The 23383-nt window shown below is 45.9% G+C and overlaps 1 protein-coding gene across 6 annotated transcripts in view; it reads left to right on the top strand.

The window, feature by feature from the left end:
* Positions 1–23383, top strand: part of PPARGC1A (PPARG coactivator 1 alpha) — a 669056-nt gene that overhangs the window by 539059 nt on the left and 106614 nt on the right. For 3 of the 6 annotated variants that reach the window (XM_079989670.1, XM_079989672.1, XM_079989671.1), the window contains one exon: positions 12002–12181. In XM_079989670.1, the coding sequence (XP_079845796.1) occupies positions 12002–12181 (180 nt within the window). Of the gene's footprint in view, positions 1–3682; positions 3704–3767; positions 3954–4020; positions 4190–12001; positions 12182–23383 lie in introns of those variants that run through there. The other 3 variants (XM_079989676.1, XM_079989673.1, XM_079989674.1) reach the window with 3 other exon arrangements.

Raw genomic sequence — 23383 nt, 5'->3', positions numbered from 1 at the left:
TTTAATTTACAATGTTTTAATACCCCCCCCCACCTAAAAGTGAAGACTCCTAAACTCTAGGTAGATCTCCCCTGGGCAAGCATTCTGCTACTTCCATAAATTGATATTCTTACTCCTTTTTAGGGGGAGGGATAGCCTGTATCTATTCTTGTTTATACAGTGGTACCTCTGGTGAAGAACTTAATTCGTTCCGGAGGTCCGTTCTTAACCTGAAACTGTTCTTAACCTGAGGTACCACTTTAGATAATGGGGCCTCCCGCTGCCGCTGCCGCATGATTTCTGTTCTCATCCTGAAGCAAAGTTCTTAACCCGAGGTACTACTTCCGGGTTAGAGGAGTCTGTAACCTGAAGCATTTGTAACCTGAAGCATTCGTAACCTGAGGTACCACTGTACATCAGGTTTTCCTCACATGCATTTTCATCACTGTGAGTCAAGATCAAGTAATGGTTTTTATGTGTAAATGGGCCATCACCAATATAATATAAACCACATATGTACTGAACTTCCATATCAAAATGTAATGTTTTTAATGTGATTATATCTGCCCCTGATCGTTTTGTTCGCTGCGGCTGCGTTGATGTTTTATCGTTTTGCTGTTTTTAATAAGTTGTAAACTGATTGTTTTATTGACTAATTGCAAATTGCCGGGGGGGGGGGACTAATCCCGAAAGGCAGCTTAAAAATACATCAAACACATAAATGAGTGCTCTGTAGTGATTAGAATAGGGTGTGTGACCAACCCTTTGGAGGAATAAGCACATTTTCTAATTGAAGAAACTGTTAATCATAGAATTGCAGAGTTGCAGGGGACCCTGCAGATCATCTAGTCCAACCCCTTGAAAAGCAGGAATATGCAGCTGTCCCATATGGGAATCGAACCTGATACCTTGGCATTATCAGCCCCATGCTCTAACCAACTGAGCTATGTGAGCTGTTGTGGGCTGTGCACCACTGGCACCACTTTCTTCTCTCAATTCCTCCATTCCTTCCTGCTTTTTATTATTAGATCTACAAGTGTTGCAAACTACGTTTAGGAAGTGTGATAGAAACTCCCTAATGAAGCTATTTATAGTAATCACTTATGAGTCAGGCAGTTGTTAAAAAGCGGGGAGTGCTGGAGTGAGTCCGCCGATATTTCTAGAGGTATAAGGTACTGTTTGATGTCGATTCTCGAAAACTCCTGTTGTAAATGCAGTTCTGTGGGCCTGTCTCAGTAGAAAAATTCCCCAGTACTTTTAACCATTGTTCCACGTAGGAAGACTTCGAAATGCATGCGCCAGGAAAGTCGTCCCCCCGCCCCAATCGTTTCTGAACCACTGCTTAAGTTTGTAGTTATCTATTTGTCAGTTAACTTGCTAATTTGACAGAAAAGCAGTGAAATGGAATTGTAGAAAATACAAACAACGCGGGCAGGTTGAAATATGATTCTCCTTCCCACTGCAGTCTAAGATGTTGCAGTATAAATATGATTCTATAAAAGGTGTGAATGGAACATAAACATAAAAGTGATGGATTTGGTACAGTCAGTGAACGCAATTATAAGTAGGTATGGCAGAAGACTATTTCATCAAGGCTGGATCCACTGATTAATACAAATCTACTCCATTTCTGCCAGTCAGCGGCTGTACTTCACAGATGAGTTTTCTAAGGGCAGAGGTAAATAACCTTTGCCCCTAGTCCCAATAATTTGCTGTCATTTTTCTCCATTAAATTAGCATATAATTTGGAAGAAATTCACTCTGTTGTTTTCTCTCTCTTCATGATAAGAGCAAAATCTTACCATCCACTCTTTTATGAATGGCTTCTTTGAATTCGCGGTGCATTTTGCTTTAAAGAAATGAGTAAAATGCAATCTGTGGGTGATACGCAACTTAGTTTTCTTCAGAGAAGACTCACTGAAAATAGTGGACATGAGTTACTACTGAAGTCCATAGATTTCATTGGGTTTGTACCCTTTTTATCATTTAGGGGGTTGGGGGAGTGGGAGTTTGCTATGTAAAACAAAAGCAATAGGCTTTTTACATTGCTTAACTTCCTTTCTATATTTGCCAGCAAAGTAGCCTTAACGGGTGAGAAAGACAAGAAATAGTTAAACATTTACTTGCAGCTTGATTCATATTTTGAATGGACGTAGAATCTGGGAGAAAATGACTGTTTCAAGAATCGCCGCTTCCTGTCTGTCAATTCAATTCTGTCTCTGGATAATAATTGTATTCATTTAGCATTTAGAATACTCAAATTTGCAAATGACAACCCAAATGAATATTTCATAACAAAGAGGCATGATCCATTATGGTAGTGTGACTCTAACTAGTAGCGCAGCATGACGGATCTCGCATTTAGAATTTGTGTGAGAGACTGTGGCACACGGCTAATTAAAAGTACAGCTTTTAATCTTAAAAAAACAGAAAGAAAAGAAAAGAAATTTAAGACTCAGGTGAAGGGGAAAGTCCTGTTTTTCCTGTTGTGGGAAAGGTGTGCTGGGTTTGTTGTGAGTTCGTTCCATTGTGTTGTCATAAAACAGATCCACCTGTAAAAGTCTGGAAAGGGAAAACAGTATTTGGAGTTGCCATCTGGGAGTATGTTTTGTGCTCTCCCAAGAAAATGCATAACCTAGGCCAGCAACAGTGTTAGTGTGCAATTTGGTTTATACAAAAATATGCCCCAAGGCAACAGTGGAGAACCTTTCCTGATCGTGGAAATGAGCAAACAGGAATTTGAGTTGTTTGGGTTAAAAACAACAACAGCAACCCACTACAGTAGTTGTGTATCACAACATTGCTTTTGAGGAGTATAAAACAGACACGCAACGCTTCCGGGGCTGCTTTCTTCCTTTCAGCTAATTCAGCCTGTGCAATTTAACATAGCACAAACATTGAAAAAGTTGTTTTATATTGATATTCTTAGTAGCAATGGGTTTCTTCTTCTTTAAATCATGCTTAGGAGGTTCAGAGCGACTGAGTGAGTCATAGAGGATAAATGGCTATCAGTAGCTGTTAGCTGTGATGGTTAAATGGAGTTTCCATGTATGACTGCAGTTTACCTGACCAATGGGACAAACAGTCAAGGCAGTTGTCTTCCTGTCCTATTACTGCGTTTCCAGAGGTGCCTTCCTACTTGAGAGTAAGCTTTTGTGGGAGTTGGGTTTCCCTAAACATGCTCAAGACTAGAGCTTTCTGCTTGAGGTCTCCGGTTGGAAAGAGAATACGATGCAGTCGCTACAGCTTCTTCTTTCCTTTCCCTGCACAAAACCAAAGCCCTGCAAATCGTTCAGCACCAACCTTCACCTCTTTAAAAGTTTAGTCTTTTAAGAAGCAAGCGGCCTCAAAATCAAGGCTCTCATTTCTGCCTCCTTCCAAACTTCGAAAACCAACAGCCTTTTGCTCCGTTTGCCTTGCTTTGGAAACGAAAAAAAAAAGATGGGTGGACGCAAGAAGAGAAAGGATTTTAATTTTATTTTTTTAAAGCCCCTTGCAAATGGATTGGATCCGGGCACGGCAGAGTTCTGGAGGTGTGGCGCGGGAGGGAACATTGCTTTGGAAAATAAATCGATCCCCATTTTTCCGCCTGGGAAAGATGCGCGTGTGTGTGTGTGCGCGCCCGCGCGCGTGGACCGGGCTTGACTCGGCTCCAGCCTGGGTCTGCCTCTGAGCGTGACGTCACTTGGCTTTAGCACACAGCGGCACAAGAGCAGGCGGCTGGGTGAGTGACAGGCCAGCCTACTTTTTAATAGCTTTGTCATGTGACTGGAACAGTAGTAAGACAGGTGCCTTCGGTTCACTCTCAGTAAGGGGCTGCTTGGCTGCGCGCGAGTATATTTGCTCTCTCTCCCTCTCTTTCTCTCTCTCTCGCCCTGGCTGTGGATTGTAGTTTCAAAGCTTTGGTGCCGTCATTCAGGAGCTGGATGGCGTGGGACATGTGTAATCAGGACTCTGTTTGGAGTGACATCGAGGTGAGCTTTTTGGGGAACGGTCTCTCTCTCTCCCTTTTTTTTTTGCGTGCAAATTCACTCAGCTGGAGGGCTTGTTTCCTTGTATTCTGTTCTTCCTTTCCCTCCCCCCCCCTTCTCCCTTTTTTATTTTTCGCTTGTGTTGCTTTGAATCTTGTCCACCCCTCCCTTGCCGGGAAGTAGCTAGAAGAAAGAAGCCTTTTGGAATGGAAGCAAGGCTGCATCTTATCTTTAATCCTGTAAGTTTTTCTTTTCTCTCAACCTTCCCACCCCCAACCCCACCCCGCCGGCTTTCTATTTTAAGATTACGCTCCGGTTCCTTGAGCAAATTAAAAAAAAAAAAAGCAACTGGCTCCTGTCATCGGGATCTCCTGCAGTTGGAAACTATTTTTATGTGCCTTTGGCTCCCTTTCCAGTCATATGCAATATTTATGCACAGAGATATTGATATGAATCGATGTCTGAAGTCTTTCCATTGGCATTTAGTGGCATCTGGCTTGGGGGAAAAAGCTGCCTCTTTTTCTGTGTGCGTGAGGCAGATGAAATTATGTCGTTCACCTTTTAAAACTTGCAAAAAGAAAAAGTAGTTTTATTTTATATGGGGTTATGGGCTGCAGAGCAGAGATGCTTGTGCGTGGAGCGAGACGGGCTTGGTATCGGTTGCTGTGTTGTGGGAATGTGGCTTCTGTGCTGTGATTTTGGGGAAGAGATGCCCTGTCGCTTCTGCTGGAATGCTTGGGCTAAGGAGTCCTCTTCCTTTTGTTCTGTGCCGCTGAGACAACAGGATGGAGCGTGAGAATAGAGTTTATGCAGGATCTCGTGGTGCTGCTGCTGCTGCCTCCGCTGCTTGAGTAAAAATAGATGGCAATACATCAAACCTGCAGCTTCTGCTGGCTACAATTCATAAAGGGGAGGGGGGACGGAGGCAGGGGTGGGGAAGAAAATAAGCAGCCCATTGGGAGTTTCTGGAGTATAGGAACAGAGGCTTGAGGGTGTCTAAATGCTTGCAATCAGGAAAACCAAACCAAAATAAATATCCGAGTTCGAAATGGTGTAGTGCCTGAAAGTTCCTGCAACTTGGGGAAAACTTTCCCCCTCCCCGGTTATCCCGAAACAGAAGCCTCAAATGATAGCTACTTTTACAGGCCATTCCTTATGCATCTCCATTCAGTCTTTTAATGGGGATTACTTTTAACTAAGTGTGCACAGGATTCCAGCTTTAAATGCTTCCTTTGGCAGGAGAGAAAGCTACTGGTGATTCCCTTCCCCACAACCCCCTCCTTTTAAAAAAAACCTGAAGATGTTGTTTTGGTGCATGGGCACATATTATTGGGTACAATCCTTTAATGCTTTCTGCATATACGTATTCCGGGCAGGAAGCAAATATAATAGTATATTCCCATTATTATTATTAATTATCATCATCAAAAATCATGTTTAAAATATTTGCATCTGCCGACTTCTGTTTGCATATCGTAATTTTTCATCTCTTGTTTTGACTCAGTAAAGTGGAAGAGATATGGATAATTCATATGTCCTGTAGCTATTATGAGTCAAAGTGGTAAGCGAGTGACTTGCTGGCTCCAGAAGTCCTGATTTGTTTCTGAGCAGCTGGGAGCATCCAGTGGATTAGAATCATAGATTGCCGTCTTGGTTTTTGTTGCACGGGTCTCGGCTGCCGTGGCTTCGTTTTTTCCATCATGCATTATTCCTAACGCTGCTAGGAGCTTATTTGAGGAACCAATGTCTGTGGAAATGGTGATGATCTATTTTAATCACCAGTGTTCCTGCAGGAATTTCAGGCTGGTAACAAGAAAATATAATTTATGCCAGTGAGCCGTTTATTTGCTTTTGGGTTTGGGTTCTTCTTCTTCTTGTTTTTACTTGTTTAGAGGAAGGGAAGGGGGTCTGTGTGAGTTGTATCGCAGATAAGGTGGCTTCTTAGTACCATCTTTCAAAGTGGCATGAGCTTTGACCCTATGTGCAGACAGTTTGGTTACTGGCTATAAGCTGTTCCTGCTCCTCTGGGGAATCGCCTTTCCTCTTAAAGTACGACCAGCATCAAGTACGATAGGCAGCTCTCCCCCCTTCTTTTTTTGAGGCCCTCCAAATTCACTTCTGATATAAAATACTTGAGATCCCCTTGTTCATAACAAGGAGATTCCCTGTTCTTTAATAAAGGCCTGTACATCACAGTAACTGATCAGCGTCCCACAGCGTTTCTCTGTTTAATGAAGGTAATGTACGACGAGGCTGCAAAGATTGATAAAGAGGATGCACATGGTGTTATGTTTGCTTTAAGCATATCGTCAGTGTTTGGGATCATCTCTCTCTCTCTCTCGCCTCCCTCTCCCTCCCTCGACTCTCTTTAACAACGTTGTTAAATACAGATTATTGTTTTCACTAATGCAATTTAAATGGCATACATCCAGCCCTCCCTCCACCCGCACACACTGGCCATCATTTAGTTTTAAAAATTACCTTCGAAAAGCCACACGAGCCTCCAAAAAGGTTAACGGAGAATGATGCTTAATTATGATGATTCATTATCATTGATGCAGTTAAGCTAATTTATTGTTTGCTCTTTAACTAAGCGTTTGGAGGGGTGGGTGAGAATGATCTGGGGGCAAAAGAAAGGCACAATAATTAGCCTTTGTGTTTAGTGACTGCTTTATCCTCTTAAAGCTTATTACAGAACTAAGGGTATAGTTGTGTAATAACTGCCTAAGCTGTTGGCTGTATTTTTTTAAAAAGGGGGGGTGGTGGAGAGACATTGCTTGCAAGGTGCACCTGTTAGAGATGTATAGACAAACACCAGATATCTGCGACGAGGACAGTCAGATGAGGACAGTTACAGGACTCGGAGTGTTAAACCTGGCATCATTCAAAGGCCAAATATAAATTAATAACAGGAACACTTGCTACTAATGTCTCTCAGATTAGAAGTGTAGTGCCATATCTAGAGGCATTGATTTTATTATCAGGTCAACATTGGCAAGAGTCAGCGTGCTTCACTTCAGATATTCCATTTGTTTTTTAAAAAGTGACACTCGGGTCATTAGAGAGAAATGAAAACTGCGAAGAGAAGACTTCCTTTGTTTTTAACCCCCCTGCCCCAAATAGAACAGTTATTTCTTATATTGCTTCAAAATGGCCACTGCAGGCCTTTTTGAAAAATGTGTACCTATTGAGAGAACCCATCCAGTTTTAACTAGGCGGTGCAGAGGGATGGAGAGAGAATGGGAATCTATTTTTACAAATGAAAAGTAGTAAAGCGATCAGCACGGTGCCTTGGAAGTCTGTGGCATCAGTTTTAAGCCACTGACCTCCACAACACAAACCTGGGGGATGATGCTGAGAATCTACCTTTTCAGGCAAAGACCTAGATTATCCTTTAATGAGATCACAGATTTCATTTGGGCATCAAGAAAAGGTCATTTCTGCATTATAACATTTGCCAACTTTAGGATTGGAAACATAGAGGGTGGGGAAGCCTTTTATTTTTCCCCTAAGGGGAGAAAAACAGTTTTCATTACCACTCTTGCTATGCAGTTTTCTTTGTGTGTTTCCCCCACCTTTTCTTCAAGTTTGCCATATACTACATATGTGTGTGTATAACTCAGGTAGGCCTTGAACTGTTACAGCTTTGTACTCGTTTCAAAGAATAGTAATAAAGAACAGAGACTCTCCTTCCAGCCCTTAAGTTTCCCTTTCTATGCACCTATTGTCTGATTCCCTGCATCGTCCTGCTTGACCAGTGAAAGTGGAATAGTAAATTGTAGCCTTTGCCAGCTTCTCCAAGTCTATTGACCCTGTTTCTCTATTCCAAAGCATGCCTTGCAATTAGGTTGTCACACGTAAAGGCAGAATATGCAGTGCTGGAGTCACTCTTTCAGGGACTGCCTGTCAAATGTTTCAGGAAGTTTATTTTTCTGAAGTCCAACTTTAGCAAGAAACCTGCACTTAGCTGTTGAAATGTGACATGACAGACATTGAATTCCTATGTTTGCTGGGGGAAGGGTGCTTTAAGGTTACTGATACATTCACCTTAATTGACCTCATTCGAGCAAGATTATAAATAAGGGAAACTATACCATCTTTGAGGGTGAATGACAGGCCGTGGCATCTGAAATCCATGTGCATTTTTCGCGGGGTGTTTTGGCTGCTGCATTTGACACAGATAAATCCAGGGAATGGAAGGTGGGAGGCTGGAAATCTTCATTGTTAAACTGACTACATTGTGTCACCTTTTAACAACATAATTGCTAATTCATATGGGTGCCAACACAGGGGACTTCTGGCTTATGCAGAAAAAATAAAATAAAAGCTGAAGATATACTACGGACACAATGCAGCAAAAGTTAAGCACTTTTGAGTCACTATTAGTTCAGTTGCAAAGTTCAGCACCATGTTTAGTTTTGTGGCATTAAACTCTGTAGGATTTGTGTTTGTGGCTATGTAGTTAAAAACAAATTTTCACAAGGCTGTAGCTGTAGCCTTACCCACATTGTGACTGCTGAACAGTTGTGGATACGTTGTAAAAAGACATGTATCTTCAGTTAGCCTGATATCTAAATTAAATGATGCTGAGACATCTACGGAAATATATGCTGCCTAAAGGTATTAGTGGAATGTGCTGTAGTATTAGTACAAGGTTTGCTTTGCAATGATTCTCCATATGTAACAGTTACCTAGCAAAACTTGCCAGAGCCAAATGTCAATCCCCACAAGATCAGAATGGAAGTATAGTAATAAGATTTTTTTAAAAATACAATTGCACGTTCAAACATCTCTGTATAACGGAGCTCTAACAGTTTAGCAATATGTTCTCAGAGGAAGAATGAGTTTCATGGGTAGTGAAATCAATCCATGATCCCGGGGTAGATTTCAGCATAAACCATCAATATGTAAAAACAAAAACAATTGAATCAATAAAATCATACGTATGCCTTACATTGAGACGTCACTGGTCCACCTTGCTCCTTCTTGTCTGTTCAGTTTTGTGGCCGCTCACCAGGTCTCAGATGGAGGTCTTTCCTAGCTCTGTGGACTCTTTATGTCAGGCAGTGGCATAGCGTGGGTTGTCAGCACCCGGGGCAAGGCAAGTAATTTGCGCCCCCTAACCCGTGGATTTGCGCCCCCTAACCCTAACCCCCAGATGTTGTGCCCGGTGTGGCCGGCCCCCCCTGCACCCCCCACGCTACGCCACTGATGTCAGGGAATGTTTGTATGCAGCGCATACACACTACAACCAAGCTACGGGCTAGGTAACATTAAACATCTTTTTCCATACTTCAGCTCAAACACGGGCTTTTGACTCCATGTATAAGTCACTTGTAGAAGTTGTGCTTCTATCATCTCATGATTGCTCCTGCACAGTCCCAGGGACATTTGCAACTGTCACCCACTAAGACTGGAGTGAATATACAGTGACAACTACACTAGCCTCCAGTGGCAATGCTTTCCCTTGTATGGTAAATAATGGCACCATGTTCATTTAACAGAAGATGCGTACATTGCTGGGAGTGTTGTGGGAGCAACCACCAGATCATCATCTGATAGCCAGCACCACTTCAAGTTGTGTATGACACAGGCATTGCAGGATTGGCTGGCCCAGCTATTGGACAAATGGGATACATTCCACAGGATCTTATCCTGCATAGGACACCCTGGTGTTCTTATTATCATTGCCAGGACACATGACTACTCAGTCCTGGCCTGGACTAGCTGGATTGCCATAGCAACAAAAATGATTGCTTGAGATGGTAAGGGTTGTTGAAGAAGCTGTTTGCAACCCATACATTGTCCCTTACCACATGGCAAGAAGCCAGTTCATATTTTGGGGGGGAGAAAAGGGGCAAATGTAGTTCACAGCAAATGTACAGGCCCACTCGGGACCCCTGACCATTAGGTCCAGTCGTGACCGACTCTGGGGTTGCGGCACTTATCTCACTTTATTGGCCGAGGGAGCCGGCGTACAGCTTCCAGGTCACGTGGCCAGCATGACTAAGCCGCTTCTGGCGAACCAGAGTAGTGCACGAAAACGCCGTTTCCCTTCCCGCCGGAGCGGTACCTATTTATCTACTTGCACTTTGACGTGCTTTCAAACTGCTAAGTTGGCAGGAGCAGGGACCGAGCAACGGGAGCTCACCCCGTCGCGGGGATTTGAACCGCCGGCCTTCTGATCGGCAAGTCCTAGGCTCTCTGGTTTAACCCACAGCGCCACCCGCGTCCCACTCATGGATATATCCATGATCAAAATTTCAGAAAAAGTGGTGCATTTTGGAAAACTTTTTGTGGTTGATTATGTGAATATGAGGTGCACACACAGGCCTCCCTAAATAGCTCCCCATCTGCATTTCAATAATCCTGGATGTAGAATACTCTCTAGACTTAGTGTGAAGAAGTAGCTGTATATCCCAGAAGGAAAGAGGCATATCAGTGATGTGCAATGGGTGTGGACCTAGTAGAGGTAGGAGTTCAAATAATGGAGGGGAAAGGTGCCATCCTTGTTTGCATGCTTGCAGATGGGCAAGGCAGAGTTGGGTTGCCATCTCCCGTGCCTGGGGGTAGCCTTATTAGTCTCATTGCCATTGCCCTATTCTGGTTTTCAGTCCACAAAAGAGGAAGAGCTTTTACCTACCTCCCAAGACTGTTGTGAAGATATGGCTATGTCTTTCCTATCTCTGGCTGAGGATAAGCTATGAAAAGCCAATTAGTGGTGCTGTCAATTTTGGCCTGTGAATGGCAAGATGCTAGCCAACAGAAATATGGTCTGAGACTGTGCTCCTAGCTGGAAAGTGAAGCTATAGATTGGGAGACTCCGTAAATGGAATGTGACATTTATAGGTATTTGGTCATTACTTGGCAGGTGCCTGGCTTTTTTGTGTCATGAGAAATATTTCAAAATCTGCTTATTATGAGGCTGTTATAGCTTAGCTTATAGTAGTTTACCCAGAGTTTTGTTACGGCTAATAATTCTGGAAACATTTAGCAGGTTGATGTGTGGGGGGCCAACAGAGATGTGTAATTTCATGTTGCTGTCTTTCCTGCTGATTTTTGCATCATAGTTTCTGCTGTGGATTCTGGGCCTTCCTTATGTAAGTCCAGAGCTTGCTGGAATGGCATGTCTGTTGCTGGAAATGGCAGCCCCAGATCTCCCCTCCTTTCCTGGTAGATATGTAGTTTTAAAAGGAACAAATGCATGACAGCCAGCTCCTTGCTCTCTTCGTTGGCTTCCTTGTACAGTGGTACCTCGGGTTAAGAACTTAATTTGTTCTGGAGGTCTGTTCTTAACCTGGGAAGGCCCAGAACTTTAGCTAATGGGGCCTCTTGCTGCTGCTGCTGCCGTGCAATTTCTGTTCTCATCCTGAAGCAAAGTTCTTAACCTGAGGTACTATTTCTGGGTTAGTGGCGTTTGTAACCTGAAGCATCTGTAACCTGAAGCATCTGTAACCTGAGGTTCCACTGTATAGGGGTGGGGAACCTCAGAGTTCATCTGCTTGCATGTTTACTCCTAGGTAAGTCCAACTGAATTCCATGGGGCTTACGTCTGAGCCAACATCTGGAGCATGGCCCTGTCAGCGTGCAATATTATACCTTAAAACTAAACTGGACTTTACCAAGGGAGAGAGGCACAGGTTTACTGTCTGCGGTTGTTGCCGTGCATCTTCTAATAATGCTTCATTCTGGCTTAACTGAGAGATCAGAAATCGCGGCCTCCCCTCTTTGCTTTTTAAACGACTTCTGCACTTTGGGGGCTGTGAATAAAAAGACAGTGGCCAGCACAGGAGGGTGGTTTAGAAGGCAAAGGTCAGCCTTTCTCCAACAAGCAGGCCGGCACACACACAAACACGCTCTGTTGCTCACCTGTGCCAAGTTCCTTTGATACAAGTCAGCGTTTTCTTCCCCAAAATGAAGTTAACTCCAGTGACCTGCTGGGTGGTATAAGTGAGTTAACGGAGCTATAATTCTTCTCACGTGCTGTTGTTCTTCACAGTTTCCTCTAATTAATGAAAGCATTTCTGTATCTTCCCTTCCCCTCTTTACAGTGTGCTGCTCTGGTTGGTGAAGACCAGCCTCTTTGCCCAGATCTTCCAGAACTTGACCTCTCTGAATTAGATGTGAATGACTTGGATGCTGACAGCTTTCTGGGAGGACTCAAGTGGTACAGTGACCAATCGGAAATCATTTCCAATCAGTATGCCAATGAATCATCAAACATCTTTGAGGTAAGGAAAAGCTGTTCCACGTAAGCATCTTTTTTTAATGACACGGATGACGGTCTTTATCTGCTCTGATTTCTAATGTTTTCAAGCTGCAGTGCTTGCAGCTATTTTTCCGATTCCTTGGATATGGCTTCGGATTAGTGGGCGCTAATCCTGTAAAGAAATGGCAAAAATATCAAGATATTTAGGGGCCAGTATCAGTATTTCAAATGCCCAAACCAAGGGTCTCAGGGATGACAGGTTTGGATTTCTACAATTCTGGATCACTGGATTGAAGCCCGGGAATAACTCGGGGGTGAAATTTTGTGGCTTAGGGGTGGAGCCAGAACAGAATCTGGCACATTTTGGCAAAAGGCTGGCAAAGTCAGTTGTCAGAGTAGATCAAAAGGGGGAGTTTTCTGACGCTGCTAGTGATAGTATATTGGTTTTGTTTATCGGACTGGTAAAGCACTGGTTGGATGGCAACTCTAGGGTGAAATGCAGTTCAGGAGTACTTGAGCTGCAAAGTTTTACAAGGTGGTTCAGTGGGCCTGGGGGTAGCACTGCCTAGATCCTGTCTGCCCCGCCCCGTGAAGTTAACCTGAGCATGAAACTGCAGCACATTCAGCAACACAGTATACAACACTCCTTCCAGCCATTCCCTAACAGCATCCATGTTGACAGCACTGACTCCCACAAATCATGGAGTGCTGTACTGGGAAAGAAGGAATAAACACAGGTGTGTGGCAAGTGGGCACCCTCTCGCATTGTCACCCTGCCCCACAGATGCAGTAGGCCTGCTGTGGTGACTTCAAGCACTTGAACATCTGTGGTGAAGGCGGGAAGAGTACAGAGGTCAGTGTGCCCTGTGGATCTACACACATTGCCAATCAACACACTTTTGACTGGCCAATACCCAGATGTAGGACCTAGAAAACTTGTAGTGTTATTGTTAGGAGGCTAGCCAAGGGAACCCATGGACCACTTCCCCCATGATTACCCTCCCTTCCTGTTTTTTATTCTTCCACTGGCAGAGTTGTGCCAACAGCAGAGCTATGCCAGCATAAAATAATATGGGTAGGTGACCTGGACCTAAATCCAAAAGCAAACCAGAGGTAGAGTTGGAGCTGTTAATTTTGAAAGTTCACCACCACCCCCTTTCCCCCGCATTCTGGTGCAACTAGTCATGTGGAAATTCCCCCCACCTTCTTTATAAAAATTGCAGCCAGCACAGGAGTAGCATGTTCTATATCATCTGGTAGCGAGACGTGAAATAGACAAATTTTATTTATTTGTTTGAAACACTTTCTGTCCTGCTCTTTGGCCAAAAAGGCTCCCAGAGCAGCTTCCATGCAATTAATAAAAACAAGACAGCCCCTGCCTGCAAGCTTTTCATTTGTGTCTTTGTCTTTTAGACTTTAAAAGACACAGGGGGGAAGAAGAAAACTGGAAAACTCAGACAGCAGTTCTGAGTTACATAATAGTTCTTATGACCAGCTAGAATGGAAACAGTTTAGGGAGGGGAAGATCCATATGGATCTAGCCTTCCAGGAGATGCAGTGGAGTGCTCCTGCTTCTCATCTTTCCCCCTGCCGCCGACTGATGGAAGGGCTTCTGCCAGGTGAGAAGCCAGACGGAGAAGGTCTTTCAGCAGAGCTAATGGAGTCATCCTGCTTCCACCTGCATATCTCTACAACTAAACAAAGAAAAGCAAGCCTGATATGAACCAATGGAGTTGAGACACTCTTTTTTGGGGGGAGTGGGGTGGGGTGGAAAGAAAACAAATTATTATGCCAGGTCAAAGTATTCCAATATCATCCCATGTCATGATACTGTTGGCGGATTGCTCATCCAGTGGCATGGTGGTCTCTTTCTGAGCTGGTGGGCATTGTTGTGGGGGGTATGTTGTGGACCTTTCATTTTCCTGATGGATTTCAGCCATCCTTTGATCAAATAAGGAAGAGGGGTGGACTTTAGTCCCTTTGCCAAATCCCTGGTTGGGGTTACAGGGCTTCCAAAAACCTCTAAGACTTGTCAGAATGGCTTCGCAGAGGCTGGCTAAATGGGCTCCTGAGGACTTTGGGGGAATTTTGTCAAAGCCTTGCTTGCTCTCTGGAATGTGGAAATGGCTTATTTGGTTGACATTTTTTCTAGGGACTCTTTGATGCTGACTAGGGCATCAGTGGAGAAAGACTCCGGTTAATGCAATAGGACAGGTTGTAGAACATGCTTTGGAGTCACCTTTGTCACCCTACCTGCAACATGGTATGTGTTTTCCCACCATTATTGTGTAGGTACAGTGCTGGCCAGTGAAGGCTTTCTGGGTGGTGATGGGACGTCTATATTCTGGCAACCAAGGTGTGCCTTTGCAAAGTGCTTTGCAGATTGTTTGCATTTTGACTTTACTCTACATTAATTGCAGATGGGGTTCTGGGTGTTCTTGTACTGGTCACATTTATGTGTAAAACTTCCAATTTCTGCAGTCTGAGGATGTGGACAGGTTACCTGGTGCGTGTTTGCCTCTCCTGGCTGTGGGGTGCTGGCAAGTGGAGGTTGTTTGTGCCTCCTTGAAAAAAGGGGGTTTCCCTGTGGCTTTGGGAGTGGTTGTGGCAGGCCCCCTTCAGATTCCACTGATAACTTTTGCCCAGTCTCTGAAGTGTTGTCTTTTGGCAAAATGCTCCAGTGTGTGGCAGCCCAGCTTCAAGCCTTCATTGCTAGCTATGATAATCTAGGATCCCGTATCAGTCTGGTTTACAATCTGTTTGCAACAGATGTTTGCACAATGACTTGCACTGCACTTGGTGGATGACCTGCACTGTAAGATGATCATGGGATACATCATGGTCCCCTCTATGGCATTCAGTACCATGAACCATGGTATCCTTCTGATCTACCTTGCTGACTTGCAGCTAGGGAGTCTGTCTGTCTGTCTGTCTCTTTTCTGGTCCCACTTTTCTGGCCCCCGTGAGGTAGAATGTTCTGTCGCAAGAGACTAGGGCCCTACAGGATCTGACATCTTTCCACAGGGCCTGCAAGATGGAGCTGTTCCACCAGGCCTTTGGTTCGGGCCCAGTCTGACCCCCTTCCTTCTTCTTTCCTCTTTCTATGGGACCCTGTATGTAAGTGGCCTCTTGGCTTCTTCTCGCAGCCTTTCTCAAAACCTGTGGGTCTCCAGATGTTGTTGAACTACAACTCCCATCACCCCTAGCTAGCAAGACCAGAGCTCAGGGATGATGGGAGTTGTAGTCCAACAACTTCTGGGGACCCACAGGTTGAAAACCGCTGTATCGGCTCTCATGGGACCAGCATGGGTGGCTTGGCCTGGTGAACATTTAATATTCCTTACCCCTACAGTTGTGATTCATGGGTTCCCACCAAATGTTATTTTGATTTTAAATGTGATTTTGAACTGTATCTTAACCAATCATTTGATTTTGTGTTTTTAATGTATTATATATTTGGTGTTAGCTGCTCTGAGCCTGGTCTTGGCTGGGGAGGGTGAGGTATAATTTCTTCTTCTTCTTCTTCTTCTTCTTCTTCTTCTTCTTCTTCTTCTTCCTATTATTATGGAGCATAGGTCTTGGAATGTGGTACTCAAACTGTTGCTCAACCCTGTGGTCATTGCTGTAAGGCTTCACCTTGCATCTTTTGCTATTTAACAGCCATGCAGAACCAGCAGGTGAGATAATCTGCGGCTTTTTGGTATCGTTGATGGCACCTAGTTCTATTTCTGCTTTTCACCAAGTACCATGGTGACAGGTAGGGGGTTGCGAATGAGTGTTTGGAATTAGAAGCAGTTTGTTGGATGTGGTGAAGAGGTATTGCTGGTTAGGATGCCAGGTGGTCTAGGAACAGGCATACAGCCTTTCCTAGGTGGGGTTGCATTCTATCAACCTCAGCTAGCATGGGCAATGGGCAGGGATAATGGGACTTGTAGGCCAGGAACTTCGAGAGGGCAAGAGATTCCCCACTCCTGTTCTAAAGGAAATATTTATTTGTCCCTCTTACTTAGGTAGGGCTGGGTGAAGAACCCCCACCCCACAAACTTTGCAACCTTTTTTATGGGCTGTGATGCTGGTTCCCTTTGATTAGTTTTGTTGTTGTTGGGGGAGGCTGTGGACATGGGGAAGTTTGCCCATTGTGATGGGTGGGAAAGGGAGGTGTAGCTATAGTTTCCCTGTATAATAATAATAATAATAATAATAATAATAATAATTTATTATTTATACCTCGCCCATCTGGCTGAGTTTCCCCAGCCACTCTGGGCAGCTCCCAATCAAGTGTTAAAAACAATACAGCATTACATATTAAAAACTTCCCTGAACAGGTAGTTGTTTATCTCTTTGACATCTGATGGGAGGGTGTTCCACAGGGTGGGCGCCACTACCGAGAAGGCCCTCTGTCTGGTTCCCCGTAGCCTCATTTCTCACAATGAGGGAACCGCCAGAAGGCCCTCGGCGCTGGATCTATTTGGTGGTCCCGGCGGCCACTCCCAGTCACCAGTCTAGCTGCCGCATTCTGGATTAATTGCAGGTCACCTTCAAAGGTAGCCCCACGTAGAGCACATTGCAGTAGTCCAAGCGGGAGATAACTAGAGCATGCACCACTGTGGCGAGACAGTCCACGGGCAGGTAGGGTCTCAGCCTGCGTACCAAATGGAGCTGGTAGACAGCTGCCCTGGACACAGAGTTAACCTGCGCCTCCATGGACAGCTGTGAGTCCAGAATGACTCCCAGGCTGCGCACCTGGTCCTTCAGGGGCCCAGTTACCCCATTCAGGACCAGGTAATCCCCCACACCCACCCGCCCCATGTCCCCCCAAAACAGTACTTCTGTCTTGTCAGGATTCAACCTCAATCTGTTAGGATCCAATATGGACAACCCTTATTTTTCCACTGTTGTTCTGGGATCCACAGGATTAGCGGCAGCTTGCTTTAGCTCCCTTGGTCCTTTAGAAGCAAAACTCAGCTACCTTTTGGGAAGCATTTTGTTCCCCATTCCCAAATTTGTGCCTTAATGATACTTTGGCTGTGTGTGTGTGTGAGAGAGAGAAGGGGCAGGGAAAAATGGCTGTTCATCAAGGTGTTCAAGGGAAGGGATGTGTCTGTTTCTGTATTGCTTATTCTGGTTGCCTTCCTGATCAGTTGATTCCTTTCCTTTCTGACCCAGGAGGCAAGAGGTTGATGCTGCAGCCTCAGCAATTTTGGGCAACTTGTTCCTCCAGCAAATATTAGGGGGCTGCAAGCAAATTCCCTTTCGACTGGGGTGAAATCTCTATGTGCCTTGCTTGTGCCACATTACCATCAATATGTGGCAAAGCTGTTTTGAAGGAATCCCTTATTTATTCAAAATAATTTATATCCTGCTCTTCCTCCCTCAGGAGTCCAGAGCAGTGTACACAAAACATAGTAAAACTATATAAAAAACAGTAGCACAGCAATAAAACGAAGAGCAGCCAAAATATCCAGATGGACTCAAACTAATTTTTAAAAATGGGGGGGGGGGGGAATGTAGTTGACCTAAGCACAAGCACTGAAAGAGCCAGATGAATGTCTTTTTTAAAAAATAGTATTTATTCAAATTTTAAAGATTACAAAGATACAAAAAATAAAAGGACAAAAAAATAAAAATAAAAAAACAGACAAAATACAAAGAATTGATAAAAAACAAAGAAAAAAAACAGATCAAACCTTTACATAACTTTCTTTCCTTTGCTTATTTCCTTGACCTCCTCACACCTCCCTTTTTTGTATTCTAGTTCAATTAGATGTTTCAGCAAATCCTTTCCAGCTTTGTTTTTATCCTAATAATTTATCTTAATATACTGTAATTTTCGTCTTTCACCAATTAAAAAATCAATTTTAACCTAGTCCTTTATATCATTTCTGCTAAAACCACATTACTTCATTCCAAAAACCTTCTAACATTCCTTAATTTTGCAATGTTTCTGTAGATAAACTTTAAATTTTTTCCAATCTTCTTCCACCAACTCTTCACCTTGGTCTCGGATTCTGCCAGTCATTTCCGCTAGTTCCATATTGTCAGGGAACTGCCATCGGAAGGACAGGTGGTGAGAAGGCTTCAGGAGAATAGGAGAGCCTCTTCTTCAGCAGAAGAGGGAACCAGTAGGGGGAGTGCGGGAGCTCCAAAGGAAAGGGAGTCGGAGGGGAGGCTCTGGGATACTTCCAGTGAGAACAGCGAGGAGGTATCAGAACAGCCCTTAAGGACTCCCACCCCCCGCCGGAAACTGTCACGCAGGGAATCCAGGAGGCGCATGTCTGTGAAACAGCTTTTATGTTGGAAACGTTTCCGCAAACGCCCACTGTCAGATACTACCAGCGACTGAGGGAGCCATGCTCAAGGGCTCCTCTCAAGGCAGGGTTTCACTACACTGAGTGAGCTCTGAGGGATCCAGCTTCAACGCACAAGCAGCTCATTATCCCACCACAGCAATCTGACAGTCCCTGAAAGCAGCTTGTGCAAAGAGAGGCATCATGAGCAACCCAGCCGGAGCCGGAGATGGGGGAGCAGCTGCAGCCGGTCCTAGCCTGGAAGAAAGGTACAGGATGTTGGAGGTACAGTTAGCTCTGCAAACGGCGAGGCTGGAGGAGAGGAGGGCTCATGATGCAGAAAAGGGGAAAGCCGCCCAGCTCTCGAGGAAAGTGCCAGGACTGGTGCAGAAGTTTGGGGGTGATCCCAGGAATTATCAAGCCTTCAGGACAGAGATGCAATATGCCCTCAATCTGCAGTTTGATGATTTTCCTGATGAGGATTCGAGGGTTGCTTTTGTGATTGGGCATCTCGAAGGCACGGCCCGAGATTGGGTGAGGCCACTAATGGCAGCCAATAATGAAGCCCTAAGGGACACAAGGAAGTTTTTTCGCGCCATGGATCTGATGTTTTCCAGCGAGATTGAGCAGGGAGTGGCGCGCAGGCAGTTAATGGCGTGTAAACAAGGGAACCGATCTGTCCGTGAGTACTGGACTGAGTTCACCATGTTGATCCATAAATTAGGATGGGATTTGTCAGCGGAACCGATACAAATGCTGTTCGAAGAAGGACTATCTTCGGCAGTGAAAGACGAACTTTCCCGGGGGCCCAGGGCGGAGTCTATGGACCTTCTGACTAAATCAGCGCTGGCCATAGGCTCACGCCAGGAGGCCAGAGCCTTGGAGAAGCGGGAAGGGAAAGGGGAGCGTTGGAGGGATTTCCGCATTCCAGAGATGCCAGAGCAGCCTTCTCTGCCAGCAGAGCCGATGGAAATCGGAACAGCGCGCGCGCGCGCAATTTCAAACCCCAGTGAAGGGCGGAAGAAGGAGGGAAAAGGCGCCAAGAAATGTTTTCTCTGCCAACAGCCAGGTCATTTTGCCAGAGTTTGTCCGCAAAGAAAGGAATGGCAAGGAATGGCGGGGGCTGTTGGGGAGGAGGGAGATGGAGCTAAGGAGCAAGTAAAAGCCAACGCCTGGCTGCCACCGACGGGGCACAGCAGCCAGGCCAAGGAACAGTAAATGTGCCCACGCCAGAACCCCCAAGACCAGCTCTTGTAATAGAGGTATTGCTGGAGCTGGCAAACGGACACCCACTAAAAGTGAAGGCGCTATTAGACTCAGGCAGCTCCTGCAACTTTATGAGTAAGGAGTTTGCAGCCGCCCATCAGATACAAACCATTCCTTTAAAAAATCCCCTGCAGGTGACCACGATTGATGGGAGGGCGCTGTTGGGGGGAGAAGTAGACCAGCAGACTGTCCCCATGACAATGAGGGTGGCAAGACACACGGAACGGATAGCGTTTAATATAGCCACGTTGGGAGGAGCGCCCATCATTTTGGGGATGAGCTGGCTAGCGCTGCATGATCCGCTTGTGGGATGGCATCAGAGAGTGGTTTCCTTTGGGTCAGCACATTGTATGGGACACTGCACAGAAAAAGGGGGCCAAGTAGGCACTCAGGCCACGTTAGCAAAGATAGAAGCAATGGAACAAGGTAGGGTACCACGACAATATGCAGATTTTGCCGACGTCTTCAGCGAAAGGGAAGCAGATAAACTACCCCCGCACAGACCCTTTGACTGCCAAATCAACTTACTTCCAGGAGCGCAATTGCCAGTGGGCAAGGTGTATGCAATGTCTGACAGAGAGATGCAGGAGCTAAGGGAGTTTATTGACAAAAACCTCAAGCGTGGGTTCATCAGGGAGTCACGAGCGGTGGGGGGTAGTCCAGTGTTCTTTGTAGACAAAAAAAACTCGGACAAACCGAGATTAATTGTGGATTTCAGGGCCCTAAACGCAGTGTCCGAACCCGTGACCTTCCCTATGCCCAGAATCGATGACATTCTGACCCGGGTGAGAAAAGGGAAGATTTTTACCAAGCTGGACCTGAGGGGGGCGTATAACCTGATACGTATGAGAAAGGGAGATGAGTGGAAAACCACTATGTTCACCCCCTTGGGGGCATTTGAGTACTGCGTTATGCCTTTCGGCCTCCAGGCGGGTTCAGCAGTATTTCAATCATTCATGAATCACGTACTAGGACCATTGCTGTACAAGAACTGCGCTGCGTTCTTGGACGATGTACTGGTGTACTCAGAGGATGAAGAGCAGCATGTGCGAGATGTACGAGAAGTACTGAGCAAACTGCAAGAAAACCAGCTGTGGGTGAAACTGGAGAAGTGTCAGTTTCACACCAGGGAGGTGGAATTCCTTGGGTACCGGTTGTCGGACAAGGGGCTGGCCATGGATCCTAGCAAGGTGCAAGCGGTGCTGGAATGGAGGCCACCGAAAACTAAGAAAGATGTGCAGAGGTTTTTGGGGTTCGGAAACTTCTATCGGAAGTTCATCAAGAACTTCGCCCATTTAACAGCCCCCATCACGGATTGTCTCAGCAGTAAGAAGAAATTTGTCTGGACGGAAGAAGCGCAGCGAGCTTTCGAAAGTTTAAAGAGGGCGTTTGCTTCGGAAGAACAACTCTTACACGTGGATCTGCAGCAGCCGATGAGGGTGGAAACCGACGCGTCTGACAGAGCGGTGGGGGCCGTGCTTCTGCAGCCAGGAGAGAATACGTCGGAATGGAGGCCGTGTGCTTTCTTCTCGAGGAAATTGAACAAGTCTGAGAGGAATTATACAGTGTACGACAGAGAATTACTCGCTGTCCACGAAGCGTTCAAGAGATGGAGACACCTGTTGATTGGAGCGCAACACAAGGTTCAAGTGCGGACAGACCACAAAAATCTAGAATACTGGAGAACAGCCCGAGTGTTGAACCAGAGACAAGTAAGATGGGCGCAAGAGTTCTCCAAGTTCAATTTTGAGATTCGCTACGTGCCAGGGGCTGAGAATGTCAGGGCGGACGCTCTCTCCAGAAAACCTGAGTACTTGGAGGGGGAAGGAGGGGCGGAAGAAAGACATATCATCTCAGAGGACCACTGGGTTTGTGGGGCGGCATTGGTGGGGCAAAGAGAACTGGTAGAGGGTATTGAGAACGATGAATATGCCCAAGAGAAACTTAGGGAACTCAGGGAGACAGGTGAGAACGCAGGGGGGTTTGAGGAAAAGAACGGAAAACTATATTACAAAGGGGCGCTCTACATACCAGGTGGGGAACTAAGAGGGCGGGTGCTTAAGCAGTTGCATGACAGCCCCACGGCGGGGCACTTCGGGCAGCACAAAACCATGTGGTTGGTTACCAGGGAGTTTTGGTGGCCCAAGGTGCGGGAGGACGTGCGGGAGTATGTCAGGGGATGCGACAGGTGCCAAAGAGCAAAGGGAGAGAGGTTGGCGCCAGCGGGGTTATTAGAACCCTTACCCACCCCAGAAAGGCCATGGGAGATGGTATCCATAGACTTCATGACCGATCTACCGAGATCCAAAGGGAAAACCGCGGTCATGGTGGTGGTAGATCTACTAACTAAGATGTGCCACTTTATAGCTTGTTCACATGCAGTGACAGCGGAAGAAACCGCAAGGTTGTTTGTGGAGCACATTTTTAGGTTGCATGGCGCCCCCTTGAGGGTTTTGAGCGACAGAGGAAAACAATTTACTTCTAGGTTCTGGAGGAAACTAATGAGCATGTTGCACGTGGAGGTAAGTTTTTCCACCGCCAGGCACCCAGAAACAAATGGGCAAGCAGAAAGGGCAAACGGGGTTTTGCAACAATATCTGAGGTGTTATGTAAAGGACAGAGAAACTGATTGGGTGGACTGGTTACCTCTGGCAGAATTTGCCTACAACAACGCGGAGAACGTGTCCACAGGGATGAGTCCCTTTCTAGCCAATTATGGGTGTCATCCTCGGGCGTTTCCAGGAGAGGGCGGGGGAAGGTGGAGTGTACCTGCAGCGGAAAATTTTGTTGAAGAGATGGAAGCGATCCACCGTCAGCTCCAACTCAACTTAGAGAAAGCCAAAGAAGAATATAAGAAGCAAGCTGACAGAAATAGGAGGGAAGGCGAAACCATAAGGGTGGGTAACCGGGTGTGGCTATCCACCCAAGGACTGCCGTTCAAGGGAGGGTGTAAGAAATTGAGACCCAAACGGTTGGGACCCTTTGAGATCATACAGCAGGTCAACCCAGTAGCATTCAAACTCCGATTGCCCAGTCACATGAAATTGCACCCAGTATTTCACAGGTCATTACTGTCGCCATACAGAGAGGGGTGTGAGTGGGGGGAACATGAGAGGGAGGTGACCCGGACACCCGTCATAGAAGAGAGAGAACGCAACATGGATGTGGCAGGGATCATTGATTCCAGGTGGAAGGGGAATCAGGTGGAATACTTGGTAGAATGGGAGGGGGAGGAAGAGTCAGAAAACGCATGGGTACCGGCAGAGGAAGTCAAAGACGAGATTTTAATAGAAACGTTTCATCGGCGTTTCCCAAGTAAACCACAACCAGTGGCAAGGTTTAGGAGGGAACACTTCGGGACTACAGATGAGGAAGGGGAATTTGAAGGGTTCCCAGAGTCGGAAGTGGAGGTGGAAACAGATTCCGACGAAGGAGAGGAAGAGGGGGAAAGAGGCGGTAGGCCGTGGTTAGAAGTGTTTGAATCCTCGGAGGATGAGGGAAGTTCCTTCCAGGGATTTCCGTCCTCGCCGCCAGTAAGAGAACAGGCGGGGGGGGGGGTGAAGGGGGCCCTGGGGGGGAGGTGGATGTCAGGGAACTGCCATCGGAAGGACAGGTGGTGAGAAGGCTTCAGGAGAATAGGAGAGCCTCTTCTTCAGCAGAAGAGGGAACCA

This window comes from Podarcis cretensis, assembly GCF_951804945.1.
Source record: "Podarcis cretensis genome assembly, chromosome: 9".
Taxonomy (NCBI): Eukaryota; Metazoa; Chordata; class Lepidosauria; order Squamata; family Lacertidae; genus Podarcis; species Podarcis cretensis.
This window is presented reverse-complemented; position numbering and strand designations above follow the sequence as displayed.